We start from the raw sequence: 23825 nt of genomic DNA, 5'->3' as shown, positions 1-23825 counted from the left end.
ATGTAGTGACAATGAAACTAAATGCAAAAAAATAATTCTGATATCGTAACTTGGATTTCAGGAAAGCTTTTGATACTGTTGTATAGAAAAGCCGGCTGTACAAATTGGAGCCATACTGCTCCAATTTATTAATTTGTACTTTCACTCAACCATCTCTGATAAAGAGACGGTTGAGTGGAAAAAGACAGTGGTTATTAATCAGCACTGCTCATCTTGGACTAATGTTATTAGTGGAGTCCCCTAGAATTCTGAGCTGGGCCCATTGTTATTTTCTGTATTTATTAATGATGTTGAAGGTATATCAGGATTAATGTCTAAGTTTGCAGATGATATAAGGGTTGGCAGGGTTATTAATGACAGTATGCTACTGTAGATCTAGAAAAATTAGGCAGTTGGGCTAAGAAATGGCAATTGAGTTTAACACTGACAAATGTAAAGTACTGTATAAACAGTGGTGGTTCAAAGAAAGTGCATCATCACCTAGGAATTTCACAGTTATAACCCTTTTTTGCAATGGTATGTTACATTAATGACTAGCATCACAAATATAAATATAAACTAAAGATATTTATTAATAGTTAAGGCAAAGCTACGTAATATTTGACAGGTGCTCTCAAAATATTCCAAAATGAGCATTTGCAACCTTTATACAACAGTTTTGGTAAACAACAATTATGGTTGAAATGTTATCAGAAGCCCTCAATTTGCTTCAGTTTATCATTTGAAATAGAAAACAAAATGAAAAGTTCACCAGGTGCAAACTAATATTTAGTTAAACTGCCTCTGGCCCGGACGACAGCAGCACACCATCGAGGCATTGACAAGATCAATTTCTGAAGATAATCAACTGATATTTTGTGGTTCCAAACACGAATTATGGCTTCCTGAAGTTCACGAAGGGTCTTTGGTTTCTTTCTGGCAATTGAAGATTCTACACAATGCCAACGGTTCTCTATAGAATTCAGGTCCAGGCTGTTTCCTGGCCGGCTAAGAGTTCTAATGGACTGTTCTTCCAACCTTTTTTCACCTGTAAACACATTACTGTTGAACTTCTAATGCAGAAACAAAGCTAAAGTAACTACAGAAGTGCCTACTTACACTTTTTGCTCGATGATAAGGAGCAGTTGTCCTGAAAGATGCAGTTACTTGGCAGGTTGAAATGGACTCTAATGGTTGGTAGTAATTTGCTTTCCAATATAGCCAGGTATCTATTGGCATTTATGGAACCTTTAATAAACTGCAGGTGACCTACTCTACGATACGAAATGCACCCCCATATTATTTTGGCTGGTAGGGAATTTCACTGTAGACACCATACAGTCTGGATGGTATTCTTCACCACATCTATGGCGAATCGTTTGTCTCCCATCAGAGCCATGCAGATTGAAAATAACTGACTTCCACTGCTCGGGAGTCCATTTGACATGCTCCTTACACCAAATTAATCGGGCCTTTGTCATTTTTTGTGTGAGGAGGGGCTTTTCTTAAGACGACGGGCTACAAGTCCATTTTTGAAGAGGCATCTTCTGACTATTACTACACTTGCTACCGCTCCTGTATGTTCTTCCCATTCTCTTTTCAGCTCAGATGAAGAAGCTTTAGTTTTTAAGGCATAAGTGCTTCAAAATGCGGTCCTGTTTTGGCTTAGAGGCATTTGCGTTCAGTTCCTTTTTTCCTATCAGCAGAACCAGTATTCTTGAGTTTGAAAATAAATCTACTCATTGTCGACTGATTACAAGACACTCTATAAGCAATATGATGGGAAGAACATCCTTCCTCACATAAAGCAAGAATAGCACTCTTTCTTCGTAGCGTCAAGTGCACGTAACTCGCCATCCTAGCACAAGCAAGGAATGACTGCAACTCTTGCAGAGGTGCTTATATAACTGAAAGTAACAGCTAATGCAATATTATATCATTACATACGCATGTAAATCTTATCTGATGCAATCTGTAAGAAATATTGCCATATACTTACGTTATTCGGATGGCAATTACAATTTTAAGGGGTGATGCACTTTCTTTGAACACCAGTGTAGGTAGTAGTAATCCAAGACAAACATACCAACTGTGTGGTACTACACTCAGGGTAGTGGAAAATAAAAAAATGCTTTGGGGGTGGGGTAAATGTGCAGTGAGATATGAAGTTCTCTGAGCAGTGTTGCCAGGCCAGCACATGGTGTTTTGTCTGTGATACTTGATTATCCCATTATATAAGGCAATGGTCAAACCACATCTTGAGTACTGCATACAGGTCTGGAAGTCTTATTTTATGATGTAGAACTGGATGCAGGCTCAATTCTGATGAGATTCTTCCTCTTGCTGAGATTACGAACCTGAGGGAGCATAAATTCAAATTGAGGACAGTTGTAGAATAGATGTGCGGAAATTTGCCTTTGGCTAAAGGCAAATTTCCGCACATCTAAAATAGGGGAATAAAAGGGTGCTCTTATCAAGAAAGGCTTCGATTTTGCAAATTGTAGCATCTGGAAACTAGGCACCTATGAAGTGATCTGATTGAGGTGCTTAAGACTTTGAATGGATTGAGCAATCTCAATGCTGATGGGATTTTTCCACTTGCTCAGAGGAAGGATGGTTGCAGAATAGATATGTGGGAGCTTGCCTTTAGCCAGCAGGTGATTGCTGGAACAAACTTCTGTCTGATGTTGTGGAAGTGGACAGCCTGAATAAATTCAAGGAAGAACTACATAAACTGTTGGAGGGGGTGGATAGGCGAAATGGGAAGGGGTGTGTTTTTTTTTTTTGGTTGATGCCGTAAAATTGTCTTGCATCATTTGCCACTACTAATATTAATACTATTTTCTTTGAAAATCCAACTCCTTTTATTTTGGGAAAAGAGAAATCGATTCTATCATACGTAAAATTAGCCATACTTTTAACAGTTCTGAATCATTCTTTTGTTTTTGTCATATATATATCTTTTGAAATTCAGAATGACCATAACCTGGTTTTGCTGTTGATCACTTGATGTTTCTATTTTTTTAGATTTTTTTTTGCCACTGCCAAGTATTGCAACTGTAGATGATTTTAATCCATCTAAAAGAGAAAAACAAAGAAATAATGAATAAAAAGCACAACAAAAAAATTATGATATGATGAAAAAAAAATCATATTTTGTTTCATACAGGTCCAACTTCCCTTATTCAAAAACCCTTGAGGCCAGATATGTTTTGAAATTTGAATTTTTTGGATTTCAGAATGGCAGTACGGTATACGTACCATATATTACTGTACTATCCTTGTGGGACCTGTGGCAGCATCCTGTAAGCAAACTTTAATATTTCTTTAGAGAACCTTATGAATATTCAACACCAAGTGGGATAAATAGACTATAAATAGTATTACAATTTATTTGTGCAGTAATAATTTGGTAAAAGAAATAGTGTGATAAATATAGACCATAAACATTCTATTTCAGTTTATTTATAATGAAATCCAAAACCTCTGCCACTGATACGTATTCTGCCATTATTTTCACCACTATGAGGATTTTTTCACTTCAGACATATACAAACTAATCTAAATATCTATACATATACAGTCAGTCCTCGTATAGCACGATAGTTGTGTTCCTGGAAACCCTTGTGCAATGCAAAATCGTACAATATAAACACAACAGGCCCTATGGGAAAAATAGGGTTAGGTGCCAACCACCCAAGATTGAACACACATTTGTAACCAAAACATTACCAAACACAATAAATAATCGTAATAAAATACGTAAGTATTTTATTACGACTATTATGTAATAATAGAAGCTTTTGCTTCGATAGAAGCTTTTGCTTCTATCGTAAGCAAACTTTTTTTTTGTTTGATTTTCTATCCAAACAGATGACAGCGGTTCCATCTCTTCCAGTTCTTTGTGTCTTAATCTAATGGATTTTAATTACACTTTGAGTTGTTCCTGCTATGAAAGTTGTTTTTATTTTCTCTGCATTCTTTGTAATTCTCGGCGTTGCCTCATTTAGGTCTGTAGCATGTGCAATATCACATGATCTTTCATTTCGCTCAATGCGTTTCGCAATTTCATATTTTTTCTCTCTATCGACAGAGGTGGACTGGCCATAAGCCTTACCGGGGAAACCCTGGTGGGCCGGAGACCTGTGTGATTTTGGCCATAAACGCTAGTATGAGGCCACTACAAATATTCTTGGGTAAGAATTTTTGACCCAGTCCGCCTCTGTTTATCGATATTGCTTTTGTTTTTCTCTGTGAATCTGCAGTGTCTTCACCAGGACGCTTCCTTTTCACACCTTTTAAGTATTTTATTCATTTTTAGGGAATAAAGCACAATTACAAAACGAGGAGGTACGCTTGATACACATAAACAAAGCTGCGCGCGTGTAGCAACTGAATAAACAAAACCGTTAAAGGCAGAGATACGCTATTAACACTTCACACTTTACTAAAGCACATTTCTAGGGGTTACTACCATAAAACAATAAAAACAACTTCCAGTTGCATTTCTGATAGTGGAATCTGTTATAAACTGGTAGTAAACTCGATCTAATTGCATTTGCGATTATACCGATAGCCGGAATTTTGTTGGTTTTTATGTTATTATGGTGAAATGTGTTTCCCTTTCACTGATATAAAACACATAAATACATTTTCAGAATCTTCTCTTCATTCCTATCATGTTGCGTTCAGTTGGGGTGATTCCGCGTTCGACTGCCATTTCTTGTAAACACAAAGGCGAATCATGCGTAAGCGAATTCAGTTCGTGTTATATAAGATATCGTTCCTCTATATATAAATTGTGTATGATCGAATTCATGTAATGTAAACACGTGTTATACGAGGACTGACTGTACATGCATAAAATTACATTACATCTGGCTTGAGGAACCTGGAGAATAGGGTGCATCAGCGTTGCCATCAGCTTCAGTCCAACATCTGAAGATGAGCCAGGAACAAGGTTCACGAGCGATGAAGCAACAGCAGTACAATAGACTGCCTTTTTTCTTCAGTGTCATCTGTCTCATTAATATTGGTTTGAGTTTAAGCAGTCTCTTTTTCTCTCTCTCTGAGGAAACTGCCATAATCTCTTGCTCACTGATAAATGCATGTTGCTCAAAGCCAATTAACTGATCACACATTTTCACCACTATGAGGTTTTTTCAAGTCTTCACAATATCATCATCACCACTACTATCCTCATACTTATCTTGATTTAACACCATTTCAGCAATTTCCCCATTAGTCAAACAAATGTGCATGTGCATCATTGTCAATGTTCAGCACTTCTTCGTACACAGTTGTAGAATATCCCTAGTGCTCTTGCCTTTAATTTCCTACTCCGATCTGGTCATTCTTGCTATCAAAGTAACAAAATGACAGATCTTCTGAGCAAAGTGATTGATGTGCAACAATATACAGAGGTCTAAGATAAATCTTAGACCTCTGTATATTTTTACTCCTAAATACATTATCATTTTCAGACACCGTCGGCTTATAATTCCCATCCTAGTGACTGGGTTCCTCGTGCCCTTTTAAGAAAATGGATTTGCTTTATGTAGTCGACACTATCAACCTATGAAGATACCAACCATGTAGCTCTGATAACATAAAATTTGAACATATTTCTAGTTGTAATTGTGAGTTTCCTTCCATAAGTATGAACAGAGGTCATCTATGTGTTTGAGTATGCCCAGAGTAGCCAATCATTTAGTACTAAGTATTCACATGAGTGCCCCAAAGACAACCCCAAATGACTCACTTGGTAACAGTCCCACTGCATGATTTGACCATAACAAATCACTCTCAAAAATAGTCTTTAATAATTGAGTAAATCTGGAACAAGCACCAGGCATTACGAAGTCTACAAGTAGATCCAAACAGCATTTTTTCCTCAAACTTTTAACAGTCATTGTCATCCTTTCTAGGGCATTATCATCTGTTCCTCTCCCTACAATAAATCCATACTGATCATCCAAAAATATACACCGTTCTCTAACTGCATTTAAAATTCTTGTTACTAGCAATTGTTCATAAACCTTGCCTACTCCACTAAACTAAGCAATTGGGTGATATAAATCCACCTTATCATTGGCCTTGGCAGAAGATTTCAAGATAAGTTTCAACAGTGCCTGCTTCCATTTGCATGGGAAGATTCCATCAAGAAGGCATGCATTAAATGTTTGCAGATTCATCTACACCAAATATTGTACACCAAATTCTTTGCCGAGCATTGTTAATGTTGGTTTATCAACATTGTTCCAAACATTAGCAACTGTGTAAATGGCATCCTTAACAGTGTTTGAGGAGAGGGCACCACCGGTGGTTTCCCACACCTGTGCAAACATTGAAACTTTTCAGGAAGCCGTGGATTCCTACACCAGTGTTGACTGCATTATGCATACAGTTAAAAAAAAAAAAGTCTTTATACCGGCTCTTCAACAGCATAAATTTCCTTCGTCTCAACACTGTGTTAAAGCTGTCACTTTGGTGGGAAAATAAATGCTAAAAATATTACTTTTCACAAGGAGTTCATTGGAGGGGGGGGGGGAATGTATGGAGCAGTTGTCTAGGAACAATAAAATTTTATGATTTTCATCCAGTTCAGCTTGCCTGCGATGAGCTTGTAATATTGGTTTGAAGTGGTTATTGAACCAGTCAGAAAATATTTTTCTAGTTATTCATGCTTTCTTGATGGCACAATAATGAACAAATAAATTGCATGCACCTTTCAAACATCTCAGATTGGCTTTTCCAATCACTGCCAACTTTAACTTGCATGTGCCTGCAGCATTGGCACAAACAAGACCAGTCAACCAGTCCTTAGCATCCTAACACCTGTTGGTGATATCTCTCATCACGCATTGCTAATACAGTGGATTCCGGTTATTTGGGACACAGCTGGACTAGTGCATTTTGTCCCGATTAAGCGGCTGCCCCAATTATCCGAAGTTTCACATAAAAAGTTAAAAATACAACAGATCCCTGCTTTACAATTGGTTTATTGTAGAATCAAATTACGTTACGATGGACTCCCCATAGCAAAGTACTGTTAACTATATGATGTGTAGTAAGCACCGGTCATTGTGATCACGTTTGTGAATTGGATTTTAATTCTTTTAACAGCGATTCTATTAGCGAAAATAGGAGGAATATTATCCACAGGCTATAAAAGTAAAGTATATTAAGCACAAATTTATCCTTTATTACCTTACCAATTAAAAAATTAAATGAAAATCAGAAGAATATACGTGATAATCGGAATAATTAATACATACTGTAATATGTACATACTAACTAGTTGACATTTCTATTCACTGACATTTGTGGGTGGGGGTTAAAATTTAAAACAGTAAAAAGATAAGCAATCAATAACAAAGAACACGGCACACTAAATTGCAAGTAACACGATACGCGCAAGTGAGAACGGAGTAACAAGTTACGAAGCTTTAAAAATAGGAATGAAGAGAAGATTCTGAAAATTAATTTTTTTATATGATTGAAGATTCCATGAAAGTGTAAACACATTTCACCATAATAACCCACAGAATTCAAGCTGTCGGTATTATCGCAAATTCAATAAGATCAAGTTTACTATCCGTTTATGATAGATTGCACTAACAGAAAAGCCCAATAAACAGGTGACTGCTAATTGTTTTTTATTGTTTTATGGTTGTGACTGCCAGAAATCCAACTGTACCACGTGGTTTGGTTGGAGACAATCGTAGGATAATCTCCAATGCTGCTGTCTCCTGCCCCAATTAAACGGCATGTTGTCCCAATTAAGCGAAGTAAACCCTGGCTATTTTCTCAATTGGGTTCTGTATTTTAAGATTTGTCCCAAATAAACGGCTGCCCCGATTAACCAGTGGCCCAAATAACCAGAATCCACTGTATTTTTCTATGAATGTAGCACTGGTACAGAGGTATTTCATCAGAATTGTAAATTTGTTTGGGACCAAAGTTTTATAAGATATTGTTTTAGCAAATTAATCAATGTAATTTTCAGCTTTAGTGATTAGAAGCTTTTTTAACCACAGATTTTCAGATATTTAAATTTTTGCAGCCAACCTTCTACACCGTCAAGATCTTCATTTTTTTGCTGTATGCAATGTTTTCCTATTTTTCATTAGTTTATGGTCTTATCAGTGTAAAACTTCCAACTTGTCTTTGTGTTTCTTTAAGTCATATACGGTGGTTTCCACACTATATTCTTCAGTAAGACACCACACAGACAATCAAGCTTCTGCAATAACCCCACTTTCTACAATGTTGATAATGAGAAATGCTTCCTTTTCTTACTCATACAGGTATCTGCAGCTCTTTTTGACATTTTCACAGTGAAATTAATCTCAAAATCAAAATATATATATATCAGAGTAGCAGATGCATGTGTGACTGATAGCAGCATTGAGAACTGACCATGTATGCTTACATCAAACTGTCTAATGTATGATGCACGTGAGAGTGTAGCAGTATAAGCACATGGACAGAAAACAACCATTTTCAGATTTTATTCATTTGTGATCTCTGATAAGATGCTGTTAACATGTATATTTCTTCATATACAGTGGTACCTTGGTTTGCGAGCATAATTCGTTCCGGAAACGTGCTCGTAATCCAAAGCACTCGTATATCAAAGCGAATTTCCCCATAAGAAATAATGGAAACCCAGATGATTTGTTCCAAAACTCAAAAATATTCATATACTGTAAAAATGATTAATACAAAATACATACCTTTTTATATTTTTAATATTTAAATTTAATATACATAATTCGATTGCTCGTTTCTGCGAGCAATCGAATTTATTAATTATTGGGTAGGACGACTTTCACTGTCTCTAACGGAATCACTGCTATCTGTTGATTTTTTCTTTTTGTGCGACTTTAACAAGGAATCTTTCCAATGACACTTGCTTTTGCCTCCTTTTGAGGATTTCACGGAAATCAGATTCATCGCTCGCACTATTACAAAACGAGGAGGCACGCTTGATACACATAAACAAAGCTGCACGCGTGTAGCCCGGTGGGCCGGAGGCCGGTGTGATTTTGGCCATAAACCGTAGTATGAGGCCACTATAAATTTTCCCGGGTAAGAATATTTGACCCAGTCCGCCTCTGTTTATCGATATTGCTTTTTTTTTTTTTTTCTCTCTCTCTGAATCTGCAGTGTCTTCGCCAGGATGCTTCCTTTTCACACCTTTTAATTATTTTACTCATTTTTAGGGAATAAAGCACAATTACAAAACGAGGAGGCACGCTTGATACACATAAACAAAGCTGCGCGCGTGTAGCAACTGAATAAACAACACCGTAAAGGCAGAGACAACTCTATTAACACCTCACATTTTACTAAAGCACATTTCTAGGGGTTACTACCATAAAACAATAAAAACAATTTCCAGTTGCGTTTCTGCGAGTGAATCTGTTATAAACTGGTAGTAAACTCGATCTAATTGCTTTTGCGATTATACCGATAGCTGGAATTGTGTTGGTTTTTACGTTATTATGGTGAAATGTGTTTCCCCTTCACTGATATAAAAAACCATAAATACATTTTCAAAATCTTCTCTTCATTCCTATCGGGTTGCGTTCGGTTGGGGTGATTCTGCGTTCGACTGCCATTTCTTGTAAACACAAAGGCTAATTGTGCATAAGCGAATTCGGTTCGTGTTATATAAGATATCGTTCCCCTATTTATAAATCGTGTATGATCGAATTCGTGTAGTGTAAACACGTGTTATACGAGGACTGACTGTACAGTACTCGTATTGCAAGACCTCGCTCGTTTATCAAGTTAAAATTTATTAAAAATTTTTGCTCGTCTTGCAAAACACTCGCATACCAAGTTACTCGTAATCCAAGGTGCCACTGTATAACATGTATATATGTATGTGTATTAGTGTTATTCAAGAATTCAAAAAGTTCCTGTTTATATTAAAAATAATCTTAATTATTATCTGATGTTTGAAAACTTAAGTTTTTTGATTAATAAAAATATTTTTAACACTGAAATTGTTAAATTTTAGAAGTCACAAATGTACAATTGTCTAAAATTGGTATTTAATAAATATTTGAAAATTTCACCTATTGTGGCAACATAGATAATGTAAAATGCAACTATGTATATAGTATTGTCTGGGTTATTAATGTGGCTTATCTATATTAGAATACAAGTGTCTTGTTTATCCAACTGATGCCTCATTGGCTTGAGTCATGTCACGCACATGAGCTTTTGGTTTTCAGAGCTTTTTTAAATTTTGGAATTTCAGATGAGGGATTTTGGACCTGTACTGTAAAAAAATATAAAATGATAGATGAGATATTAAGTATAACAACAGTGAATCTTACACTCAATACAATTCAGTGTACGGTGAACATGGAATTTTTCGGGTTATTTTTATTTATTTATTTTTTTATTAGTGTTCAGTGGCCATGGCACTATCGGAAAGATTATGCCACATTACCATACAAAAATTTTCAAGCTATACCATTTTGAAAAAAAAAAAAAAAAAACAGTTGCTTATATTTAAATCAAGTTAGGTAATGTAGAAATGCATATTCAATTTTTTATTTCTGAAACTGACGTTTTTCTTTATTTGTAATTAATAAAAGTGCATAACTAATTATCTTCTTACCAGTTACTTACTAATTGATACTATAACTAGAGATGCTGTTCAAGGCTTAAATCTATATGGATATCAAATGAACTGATGAGACTTGCTGCAGAGAAAAAAATACACAGGATGCACATAAATTATCAGGTACTACTAGAAGACTACAGTAGATATAAATTAGTCTGTAATCAAGTCACAAAGGAGGTTAGGCAGACTAAGGCAGATGAGAAGTCTCTGGCAAAGAAAAGCAGCAGACACCTCTTTACTTTTCAGAGACCTCTTTACTAGAAGGAAGGGGACAATCACTGGTTCACTAGATATGAATGATATAAATATTGATGATCATCTATACTCATGAAACCTGTTCAGGTTTCTGAAAAAATGAACATCTATACTCACACACAAGTATTTACATCTATATTCACATACAAGGAATTTTTTTTTGATAGGGGGGATGCTGGAAGTGTGTCAAATTCAAACACTGAGCTGAATGATTTTGTGATAAATGAGAAGAAAGCAGAAGGGAAATTGTTGAAGCTAAACATAAAAAAGCACATGGGTGGAAGGGATCTATCCAATTATATTAATGGGGGGGGGGGGTAACTGAAGAGATAACCATAACTATGAGACCAACCTTGAATTCAGAAGAGGTACCTATGGACTGGAGATGTGCAAAAAATATACCCCAGTTCATAAAAGGAGATGAAAGGGTGACCAGTAATTACAGACCTCTGAGCCTGACTTCTGTTCCGGGTAAACTTATGGAATCACTGGTTAAGGAAGTAATGCAGGATCATCTAGACAGAAATAAAGTTATACTGCAGTCACATGGATTTCTAAAGGTGGGGGACAGATACTATGATATAGTAACAAAGGAACTGAATGCAAAATATAATTTTGACATCACATACTTAGATTTCAACTTAGCTTTGTACAAATTCGGGCAGTTTGTGGCATGAGGGATAATTTACTGCTATGGATGAATGGATGGTTGAGTGGGAGAAGACAGAGTGGTTATCAAGAGACACTGCTCTTCTTGGACTGCTGTTATTAGTGTAATTCCCCAGACTTGCTGGGTCCATTGTTTTTTTTATTATTATTTTTTAAGGTGCTAATTAGAAATCAGTGGGAGACAGCAAAATCATTGGAGGAACTTGGCCACAAGCATGAGTGAAAATTTATTTTCTGGGAGTTGTAATCAGTTTGCTCTTCGTGCCCCCCAAAAAAAATGAAGTGAGAAGTTGTACTTGTTTTCTGTTTGATTATTGGAGAAGACTATAGTGTTGTTTTTGTCCATGAACTTATGTTCCTTCAATATACTAGAGATTCCATTGCCTTCCAAGGAACTTGGAGAGAAAGAACAAGCAGGAAAAACACAAGTTTGTTTTTAATTCTCCACTTTAATTCCTCAGACAAGGTAAGAGAGCCTTGTCTCTGAGACACAATGAGAGCCTTGTCAATCAATTTGGCCCTGGAGAGATTGTGCAAGGTTAATGGGGTAGAGGGTAGAATTTTTCCCAGCATGGTGTATGCTTGTTAAAGACTGCTTCTAAGGAGATGGGATAAACTTAAATAGAAAGAGGTGCAAGAATATTTGATGATGCTATCGAAACAGTGTTAGGTGAGTCGAAAAACTGCTAGCTTGGGGGAGGGAATGCATAGACAGACTGATTAACAATAGCCACAGGCATAAGTGAAAACGATTCTTGAACTGCATCTATTGGAACATGCAGCAACCCGGTAAGCAAGGTATCATCATGGAATTAGGAAATACATTGGCTGTGTTAGGGTAACTAAGAGTAAGAACAGGTTCAAGTATACTTGCATGTACACCAATGCTAGAAGCAAAGTAAATAAATTTGATGAATTTGAAATGCTGACCAAGTCATCAAATGAGACATTGGGATATCAGACTTGGTGCCATTCAGAAATAAGGGATGCAGAATTTGAATATGAGTACAACGCATACAGAAAGGACAAAAGGGGAAGAGTAGTTATGCTCTAAGTTAAAAAACAGATAAAATCTAAGGCAATGTATCCAGTTTACATGGATGGCCAGTGCAATGTTGAGTCAATTTGATGTGACGAACACTGAGATAACAAAAATGAGTAGGAATGTGTTGCAGGCTGAATGACTGTGATGAGTACAATAAACAACTGTACAGAGAAATGGAGAAGGCCAGTAAATCAGAATGTTTTATAATGGATTTTAACTTTCCAGATATTGACTGGAACTTGTGGATTGGTCACTCACACTAAAAAGACTTTTGTGGAATTACTGGATGACTGTTCTCTACAGCAGCACATTAGATGGGCAACAAGAGAGCTATTCTTGATCTGATTATCAGCAATGATTCTTTATGCATTAAGAATCTGCAGATAAAAGAACCACTGGTGGCAGTAATCAGTGATGTGGAATTTACTTAAAAGATGTAACTACCATCAAGATAAAGGGAAAGGTTTTTGCTCTCGTAAAAACTGTATGAGACCACTACAGTGGTATCATATAGTTTTTAAATTCTGTACAGTGGGACCAACTAATGATGTTACCAACAAATTCTAAATGGGAAGCATTCGGGGAAATAATCAAAGAAGCTCCTAGAGCATGGGTGGTGAACCTATGGCACGCATGCCCAAAGGGGCATGCAGACAAATTTTTTGGGCACATGGAATTCAGAGCTTTCCAAAAAAATTGATTCAATTATTGAACAGTTTTCTTCAAGATTTGTCAAGTTCAAGAATTGGAAGAAACTGCAAAATTAATTAAGTTTTCACACAGTGTAAAACTAGGCGAACTGAACCTGAAAATGTTTCAGTGATCGACCTGGATGATTTTGAAATGCAATTGATTGATTTTCAGAGCATCTTAATTAATTAGGAGGCAAAAATTTATCGATCTCAAAGCTAATTTAGAAAATTGTGAAAGGGAACGATTAGTGACGGGATTAGCAAATAAAACTGCCGAAAATATGGTATTAAAAGTTTCAAATTCCATTCTTAAAACTTTTGTCTGTTTAAAAAATCTGGCAACAAGATTACTAACAATTTTCTCACAACATATTCTTGTGAGTCATCATTCTCAGTGATGAACTTTACCTTTTATACCTTTTAAGTCTAGTCATAGGAGTAGTCTCACCGCCGAAACTAGTGCTGCATGCACAGCTCTAAAAGTTACAAAGTATAAGCCGGGTGTAAAGTATCTGTCATCAATGGGGCAGCAACAGAAGCTTTACTGATGTTTTATATTTATAATATTAGAGAAGTTTATTATTTTATATTAAATTATTTGTTCTGTAAGCTAAAAGTTACATTTTTGTTATGAAGGATTTCATTTTAATACGTTTATTAAAGCATCTTTGAAATAATGTCTTTTATTTCTTTTTTTTTTGTTGTTGTTATGCTTTTGTCAAGTAAAAAGTGTATGAGAAAAATAACAATCAGTAGAATGTCGATTATCCAAACTAATTGGGAGCAAAGTTGGTTCAGTTAATAAAATAGTTTGGATAATCACACATGCATGAGAATACCTAGTTTATATGAAACATAGTGTAATTAGTCCTACAATTAAATTATAGTATGCAAAGTATTTTGAAATATGAAGTATTATAAAAATTAATTGGTTTAGGAAATGGTTTGTAAATAATAACCAAAACGTTTTGCAGTAACATTGTATATTTAGTGTGAACTTACCTAATTGTTTTACATGGTTTCAACTATAAACCCCATTTTTTTTTTTTTTTTTTTTTTTACATAAACAGAAATAAACAAACATGAGTACAGTAGAGTGTCATTTATCCGGAATAATTGATGTCAGACCTCTTCCAGATAGCCAAATTTTTCGGATAATTTTTCCAGTACAATTAAATAAATTTAATTTTACCTTATGATTAAATTAAAAAATAAGATTAATTAAATAAAAAAAATTTAAACCAATCTCAGAAAACAGAAACATCCATCCAGGCATTTTTATTATTTTTATACAAAATAGGAAAATTAGAAAGATTTTTAAATGCTCTCAGTTTTTTCAATTTACCAATAACAAGCACGGACAATCTGTGCATCCCAATGACATTTGCACACATAGCAATTGTAACTTGCTATTTTCTCATCTTAAAACTTGGTGCAGGCATTTCTCTTTTAGTGGCTAGGATTTTTCTCGGTAATACTCTCCATAATAAGCCCGTCTCATCAACATTATAAATGTTTTCTTTCTCATAATTTGCTATAACTGAAGCAAACTTACTTTTAAAGGACAACACTTCTGATTCATCTGCAGAAAGTTTCTCGCCTTGAATGTCTAGTTCATGTGTATCATGTCTCAGTTTAAAGTTTTTCAGCCAACCTGTGGTTGCCTTAAAATCCTCATTACCTATTAATTTTCAGTTAAAATCCAATGCTTTTTCACACAACATTGGGCCAGATACTGATTCATCTAAACTTCGCTTTTGAAGGAAACAAAAACAAAGTGAGTGCACTCTCTAAAGAGGCATTTTCAGGCTTCCAAATAGTCTTTTTCCTGCTAGATCCTCCTTCACTATCCATAATCGACAAATTTCTGTTATAGCATTGGAATTTTTCTTGATGTCGTAAATTGTTGAAGTCTCCAGACTAAATTCTTTGAAGAGATTTTCCTAAATTTTCACCTTTTCTAATTCTATTAATAATTTCCATTTTTTGTTCACATTTTACCATAAAAAATTAAGAAAAAAATAAATTGTGCAGTTTCGGGCTGATATTATTCTTACTGAATCTGGAGCTAAACTAATCTGAAATTCACTCATGGTTTCCGAGAAAACACAGTAGTTTGTGATATTTTTCTAAAGCGCATTTCTGAAGGTCACATAGAATTCTAGAGGCCACAACCATAAAATAATAAAAACAATTTGCAGTTTTCGGTTTATTGGGTTCTTTGTTTGTACAATCTGTTATAAACGGGTAGTAAACTCGATCTTTTGCTAATTATAATCAAAATTCAATTTGCAAATGTGATCACTATAACCAAAGCTTACTGTTCTACCATTAATAAAAAAAGATCAGCCTTTCAAATTAATCCGGATAACCGATGTTCTACTGTAATTGCACACAAATAAGAGTATAATGAATCTTGGTAAAGTTTATTTACCAAGATTCAAGAATTATTTTTAAAATTTTTTAATCTTGAATTTTTTAACCATGCGAGATTGTCTTTTTTTTTTTTTTTTTTTTTGAGGTGAGATCTCTCATTCCCTTTAATAGCAGTATCTCCATAGAACTGCATTCAGACTGGTATGTTACTCACACCATGCCATTGCAGTTTCTAGTGCAGTGAAGGTGAGTGGTCCTTCAAATGCATTAAGCGGCAGGAGTAACATTTCATCATAACCAGTGCACTAAAAAAATAGATACTGTAATTTTTTTTGGGGGGAAGGACGATGGTGGTTTGGATAATCAACATTCTACTGTACTTTGCAAAATTCCGAGCGGCAGGCGAGGGTAGTTTTTTTTAAAAGATTTAGCCAATTTTGGCACATACCCTTAAAAAGGTTCGCCACCCCTGTCCTAGGGTTTTATACCAACTAAGAAAGGCTTAGACATAAATGGATATCAAGGTGAATTCACCAATGGATTCAAGGCTTAGACATAAATGGATATCAGATGAACTGCTGAGAAACATGGCATAGAAGAAAAATGCATGGGATGCGCATAAATTATCATGTGCTACAGAAACCTATGGTAGATAAAAACTAGCCTGCAATTAAGTGACAAAGGTTGGGCAAGCCAAAGTAGATTACGAGAAGTCCCTATCAAGGAAAACAGCAAAGATGTCTTTACTTATATTAAGCATAGAAGAAAGGGGCTAAATCATATTGTTCCACTTAATGTCAATGGTTTAACCATTGAGGAACTTGCTCAGGTTGCTGACAGGCTGAATACTTATTTTGCATCGACATTCATACATGAGGAATTCTTCAAGGAAGGGGGTGCCAGAAGTTTATCAAACAGTTAACAGGGAGATAAATGATTTTGTAATAAGTGAAAGTAAAATGGCAGAGAAATTGTTGAAGTTAAACATAAGAAAGGCACCTGGGGTGGTGGGATCAATTCAATCATATTGAGTGAGGCAGCAAAGGAGGTGAGCAAAACCTTAATCATAAATATAGAGCACCTTTAGATTCAGGGAAATTCCCTGTGGACTAGAAATGTGTGATTGTATCCCCAATTCAAAAAGGGGAATCAAAGGGTGACATAAATAATTACAGACCTGTTAGCTTAACTTCGGTTACTGCAAAATATGGAGTCACTGGTAAAAGAAGTAATGCAGGGCCATCTAGACAGGAATGCAGTTATACTTTAGTTACAGCATGGGTTTGTTATTGGGAGATCTTGTCTGACCAATCTGATTGGACGCTATAATTCAGAAACAAAGGAACTGAAGGCAAAAAATAATTTTGATATATTTTAGATTTCAGAAAAGCTTTTGATACAGTTACACAATAGGCTGCTGTACAAATTGGAGCAGTGGCAATAAGGGCAAGTTACTGCTATATACAATTTGACGTTAACCAGTGCATATGTATAGCACATTGCTGCACTTGATTGTATATGGTAGCTGTGCATTTGAAACGTCATAGCAGGTCAGTTTTTGGAATAATTTTTATGTTATTTTTTATTTAATAAATATACTGTAGTTAACATATAGTTTGAATACACAATCATATATGTTAGTTTATTTTTCGATATAATTAAGTATTTATAAAGCTACAGCTTAATATCCAGAAGGCTCTTGTTATCGATATTTTGACGGAAATGTCGTAACTTTCCTTCGGTAACTGAAATTTAACTTCTCTAGCGATTATTGTGTTGTCAACAGTTTCATTTCTGCAATATTTTGGTAATTTAAATTCTGTAATATACCACAAATTTAAATTTTACATTAATAATAGTTAGTACAAGATCCATTAACAATAAAAAAATCCAAGAATATTATGACCCAGAAGAAAATGCCTGCAGGCATTTCTAGTGTGAGTCATGAGTTCGTCATTTGTATATGGTGAAAAATGGGGAAATAAGCTTAAATAACAAGTTTATGGGGTATGTCAGGATAACTCTAGAAGAACACTTAGTCTTAACTATGTCGACAGTAATGTCAGGACTGTTATCAATAAAATGGCTGAATTTGAAAACCTGGTTAGGACAACTAATGCTGATATAATAGGGCTAACAGAAACATGATGCCACGCAGAAATTCAGGATGACGAGTTCCACTATGGTATGTAGAATGTATTTAGGAAAAATAAGAGGGATGGCAGTGTCATGCTTCTTACCAAAAGCAACCTGAGCATGAAAAGGGCATTTGCTGAGTCTGCCAGAATAGGATCTGTGTAGTGTGAGTTAGTTGGAAGCAAAGGTATAATGAAAGTATGAGTCCAACTTTAAACTCACAGAACCAACTTTTTTTCTTCCTCATTTATTCCTTCAACTTTCATTTTCTGAACAACCTCCCTTCATATGTATTTCCTGAAAATTACAATTTACAGAAATTCAAGTCTAATGATAAGAAGTATCTTCTTTTCATCTTTTCAATATTCAACCCATTCATGATACTAAGTAGTATAGGCTCTAATACCTTTCATGCTTGGGATTTTCTTAAAAAAAAGTCAAGACACTATTTTATAAAACGAATTTCCAGGATGACACGTGTGTATGTGTAAGGGAGTGATAAAATCTTGTGGAGGATATTTTGTTGAAAAAATCAGAATATTTGTTAATATTAATCATTTCAAATATATTTTTGCTGTAAATTTTTCAATGCTTAATAAAAAATCTTAAAACACTTTGTAGTGCGTTTTTTCTTATATTAAATTTTACATCGTCATAGCTAATTTCAAAAAAAATTAATGAAAACTGATGTCATACACTCTGATTCCAAACTTTTAGGCAGGAGTGTACGTAGGGGATGAAATCCCTGAGTCTCAGGATTGGGAGGGGAAGCACGGACTAAACAGCCTCATGCAGGAAAAAATCTTTATAGAGTACTCTGATCTATAAAGGATAATCAAACCTCTGATCTTTTTCTGAATGGTGGTATATATATATATATATATCTACTGCAAAAAATTGACTTTTAAAAGCCTGTCTGTAAACACTGGAATAAATAAAAACAATACAGCAATTTAGTGACAAATACATACAAGCATTCCTCACACTCAACTCTTCATGAAATGCTCTTTTGTGATAATGCCTTACTTAAAACTGTTTCAGATGACTTTTTTATTACAGTAATGCTTATGTATATTAATTAAATAATTTAATTACATTGTTTTAATTGACTACATAAAATGTTATGCAACACATTCCTGCAGTGGTGCAAATGTTATTTTTTAATTTTATAATTTAATTACAAAATTGTCAAATTAAAATTTTTATTATTTCAATAAATAATAAATATAATGCAATAAAATTATTTGATAACAAATGTAATACAATATAATGCAAACAGGGCAGCAATTTATAGAGCAGCACAATAAATACAGTGCCTTCCATTATACAGGGTGATTCACTACCAGTGCGACAAACTTGCAGGAGGTGTAGGGGGCACAAAGAAGAATCGGAATCACATAGCATTGCAGGGTCCGAATTGCCTTCGTCATGCAGTAGAGGACGTTGAATGAAAGGTCGCGTGAACAGCGATCCCGCTGGAAGTCAGCATTTGTGAACCATTTCTGTTGAAGAAACCAAGTAGCAAAAGTCCTCCGGAGTGGATAATCCGCAGGCTCCAATGATTGGACGCGTTGCAGATGGTATGAACTCATTTGGTTTGTTGACAGTATCTTCCATACAGTGGATTGGGAAATACCCAATCGTTGGCCTATCGCTCGAGTACTCGTACTGCCTTCTGCAAGACGTAGGACATTCTCCTCATTGTCTGGCGTCCTCGTCGTTCGCTCTCGATTCATGGTACCTCTCGTGAAACAATCAGTCTCACGTAACCTTCTGTGCACACGTGCAAAAATCGTATGATGAGGAGCACGCCTGTGCAGGAAACGTTCCTGATACAAGCACAGAGCGGCACGCCCGTTACAGTCTGCAGCTCCATACGCGAGGTGCATGTTGGCCAGTTCAACGTTTGAATACTTGCCCATCCTACTGCCTCGGGAACCGGTTCGCAAATGCTGACTTCCAGCGGGATCGCTGTTCACACGACCTCCTGTTCAATGTCCTCTACCGCATGACGAAGGCATTTCGGACCCTGCAATGCTATGTGATTCCGATTCGTCTTTGTGCCCCCTACACCTCCTGCAAGTTTGTTGCACTGGTAGTGAATCACCCTGTATATTGCCTTTATTGACTATGAAAAAGATCAATACAGGTGAATGATGATGATGATAAAGTTCAGATCAACATAGAAAAAGGCATCCGACAAGAAGATAATCTCCCTAAAACTATTTTCTGCCTGTTTTGATGAAATTTTTTGCAAGCTAAATAATTGGGATGATAAAGGACTCAAGATAAATTGAGATTAGCTGAATCACTTACAATTTGCAGATAATATCATTCTATTTGCCAATGATCCAGAAGAATTGCAGCATGAAAGCAAGAAGTTCTGTTCAAAGATGAATATCAAGAAACCACAGGTTATGTTCAACAAATTTACCAGACCAAAGAACTAGAAGTGGGAAGATATGTTTACTTTGGACAAGAAATTTCAAAAGATAGACACATGATGGAAATTGAACGGCATATAAAATTGGGTTATATGAAAAGTTCTTTTGTAGAAAGCACTTGGAAAGTTTAATATAGTCTTCAAGAAAAATTTTCCACTCTGTCTCGAATGAAAAATTTTTGATCAATGTATCTTCCCTGTCCTAACATATGGTTGTGAAACTTTGGCATTGAATGCCAAAACTATACAAAGACTGAAGGTCACACAGAGAAATATGAAAGTCAAATTTTGAACATAACCAAACATGTGCATGAATTTGTCAACAAACCAAAGTCTGTGACATCACTGAAAGAACAAAGCACTTAAAATGAATATGGGCAGGTCATCTTCCCTGTCCTAACATATGGTTGTGAAACTTGGGCATTGAATGCCAAAACTATACAAAGACTGAAGGTCACACAGAGAAATATGAAAGTCAAATTTTGAACATAACCAAACATGTGCATGAATTTGTCAACAAACCAAAGTCTGTGACATCACTGAAAGAACAAAGCACTTTAAAATGAATATGGGCAGGTCACATATCAAGAACTGATGATAGATGGACCAAACAAATTTTTAAATGGATACTGCTTGACTCTAAACACCCAAGAAAAAAGACCAAAGATGAGGTGTATTGATGAAATTTGCTGGTGTACGACAGAAAACAAAAGACTGCAGTTGCTAGAAATGTGTTGAAGAGGCCTTCATCCTGCAGTGAATTGACAATGGCTGAAGATGATAATACAATACGTTTAAATTACTTCACTTATTTAATTACAAATGGTAAATCACATTTTATTAAGTATTAAATTATGTAATTGTGCAAATTTATAATTTCAATAATAAATCAGTCTTGTAAAATTAAATTCTGATCTCCCCTTTTGGTAGCTCTAGTGTTTTTTTTTTTTATTTTTTTTTTTAGGATTACACTTTGGGCTACATCACTAACTCTTCATAAATTATTTTGGATGTTATCGACTGTTGGTAATGAAAGAGAACTATGAAAAGGATCTGAAGATTAGAGGATCTGAACTGTGGATTGCCTGTCCCTGGTTTAGAAATTTGACAATACAATTTACTCACCTGGTATTCTAATCTTGATTTTACCACTCTGACCGAATCCCCCTTCAATCACACCATCTTCTCCAGTAGAAAGGTATACATGTAACCTCAAAAATGCAGTAATGTTTGTTTCTTTTTTAAACAGTGAGCGAGCAATCACTTCATGTTCATTAATCATTCTTTCTATTGCACCTTCTTTTGACTTTGACTTATATATTTTGAGATTTGGCAACTGTGTCTCATGATACTGTCTGCTTGTGAAGATTTCAACAGCACATCCATAAAAAGCAAGTCTGCAGATATTAGCATGAATGTCACTATCTAATCGGGAAGCAATCAGTAAGCAGTTCTGACTGAGAAAAACTGGTTTTTCAAATTCCAGCAATACATACTGTTTCAGAGGCAGCTGCTGAACATTACAGGTCTTCCTTTCTTTGAGATCATTCCCACTAACGTCCAACAACTGTTCTTGGTATACATATTCTCGATCAAAATCAAAGGGCTTATACTCTGACACTGGAATATTTAGTACAGTACTGTTAATATTACCATCTCTCTGCAATCCAAAAAAAGTACATCGGGCCATCACAGTTTCATGCATATTACTGATGTGGAATTTGCTTTTAGTAGCACAAGTACCTTTAAAATATGGAATTTTGTGCACATCAGCAATAGCTCCATAAACTAATGATATACAACCTGGAGAGCAAACTGCTCCTCGTTCCAACTGCTTAGGATCAAACTGAGTCACACATATGCCTACTCTGTCTCCCTATATAAGAAAAAAAATACATATAAATTTTTTTTCTTTATCATTTACAGTATTGTTGGATGAATTTACTGCAATACCTATTCAAGTTTAAATTTCATAATTTTAAGTATTAAAATACTTCTATGCTTTGGTTTGGTTTGTTTTGGTTTTATTGGCGCATTAGCTACTAAGGCTATAATGCGCCAAGACCATGTCATTAATAAAAAATTTAAACTTTCAGTGACCTAACTAGTTAGGTCACCATGTCAAAATAAATAATAACAAAAGTATAAAAGATAAATCAATAGAAAAGAACAATAAAATGTAAATTTTATATGGCAGTAAAAATGTTTATTGATTTTAAAAAGCTAAAAACAGCAGACACATGGTCATTGTCAGATAATATCTGACTGAGTGTATAAGGCTCAGCCAGATGACTAAAAACGGTAAAGTATAAATCACGTTCGTGTCTAAAACGTGGACATACGGTTAAAATGTGATGAATAGATAAAATGGTGTCGCATTGCTCGCACATAGGACAGTCATCTGCCCTCAGCAGAAAAAAATACTTCTATGCACTAATATCTGACTGGCAGACAGAAACAAACTCAATGATACAGTGAGTGCTCATATTATATAATTGTGTGACTTATAAATAAAACAATGTGCTGAGCATCACAATTAAGATACATAAGGGAAACTAGTTTCAACTGTAGTTTGAAATGTACATCATTTAAATAGCAGAGAAAGCTATAATGGATAGCAATATAAAAAATCTTTTCTTTTAAAACTGCTAAAAGCTGCTGAAAATAGCAAGAGAATATCTGCATACAGCCCCAGAATTTAGGAGTCCCTAAATTCTGGGGCTGTATGCAGACCAATTATACCAATAACTGGTACTTTTTTCTTTTTCTTTTCAGAAACTTCACCACCAGAGTTTACGGTTCTCATTTGTAACAAATTTTGGCTAAGGTAAAGAAAGCCAACATGAGAACCACGGCAAACTTCAGGAAACTTACTGAAAAAATTAGTTTGTCGTTGCTGCAGTTTCGCCCTGCATTCTCAGTAAACAGACTGCATGTTATCAGTAGCGTCAGTAAAAGTCAAAGACGATATACTGACTGACATGGTGTGACAGACGATGTAATGATTAGTTTTTTCTCATTATTAAAAGTAGATTACTGGAGTTCATGTGTGTTTTCGCTATTAAAAAAATCATATTACTGATTTCTTTGTATGTTTTTAAGGTAAGTTTCCTAACCTAAGCTTAAAGGATAGGTTAGGAAAAAAGGAAAAAGGTTTCTTTATTTTTCATTATATTTCATAACCTGATCTTATGGTTAGGTTAGGAAATAATAGGGAAAGGTTTCCTTACCTAACTTTAAAGGGTAGTTTATGAAATAATAAGAAAAGAAAGAAAGATTCTTTATATATATATATATCATAACATCAATGAATCGCTTAATGCTACAATGTTTACGGTTGATACTGTTGCACATGGAACAAATTGGAGCAGTACTGTACAAATTGGAGCAGTATGGCATTAAGGGCAAGTTGCTACAATGGATAAAAGGATGGTTGAGTGGGAGAAGACAAAGAGTGGTAATCAATGGCTACTGTTCTACGTGGACTGATGTTATTAGTGGTGTCCCTCAGGGTTTGGTATTGGGCCCATGTTGTTTTATATATTTATCAATGATATTGATGAAGGTACATCAAGCTTATCCTGG

General features: G+C 35.2%; 1 protein-coding gene across 2 annotated transcripts in view; it reads right to left on the bottom strand.

Annotated features, from left to right (window-relative positions):
• Positions 1-2505: 2505 nt before the first annotated feature.
• eEFSec (eukaryotic translation elongation factor, selenocysteine-specific) overlaps positions 2506-23825 on the bottom strand; it is a 101574-nt gene continuing 80254 nt past the window's right edge. For both annotated transcript variants that reach the window (XM_090368630.1, XM_090368631.1), the window contains 2 exons: positions 21366-22116; positions 2506-3057 (listed from right to left, as the gene is read on the bottom strand). In XM_090368630.1, coding sequence (XP_090224756.1) covers positions 2897-3057; positions 21366-22116 — 912 coding nt within the window. In that variant the 3' untranslated portion in view covers positions 2506-2896. The remainder of the gene's footprint in view (positions 3058-21365; positions 22117-23825) is intronic.

The sequence above is a fragment of the Mastigoproctus giganteus genome, chromosome 2, assembly GCF_048544385.1.
Source record: "Mastigoproctus giganteus isolate SK-2022 chromosome 2, ASM4854438v1, whole genome shotgun sequence".
Classification (NCBI taxonomy): domain Eukaryota; kingdom Metazoa; phylum Arthropoda; class Arachnida; order Uropygi; family Thelyphonidae; genus Mastigoproctus; species Mastigoproctus giganteus.
The sequence above is the reverse complement of the archived record's forward strand: the minus strand, read 5'-3'. Positions and strand labels throughout refer to the sequence as shown.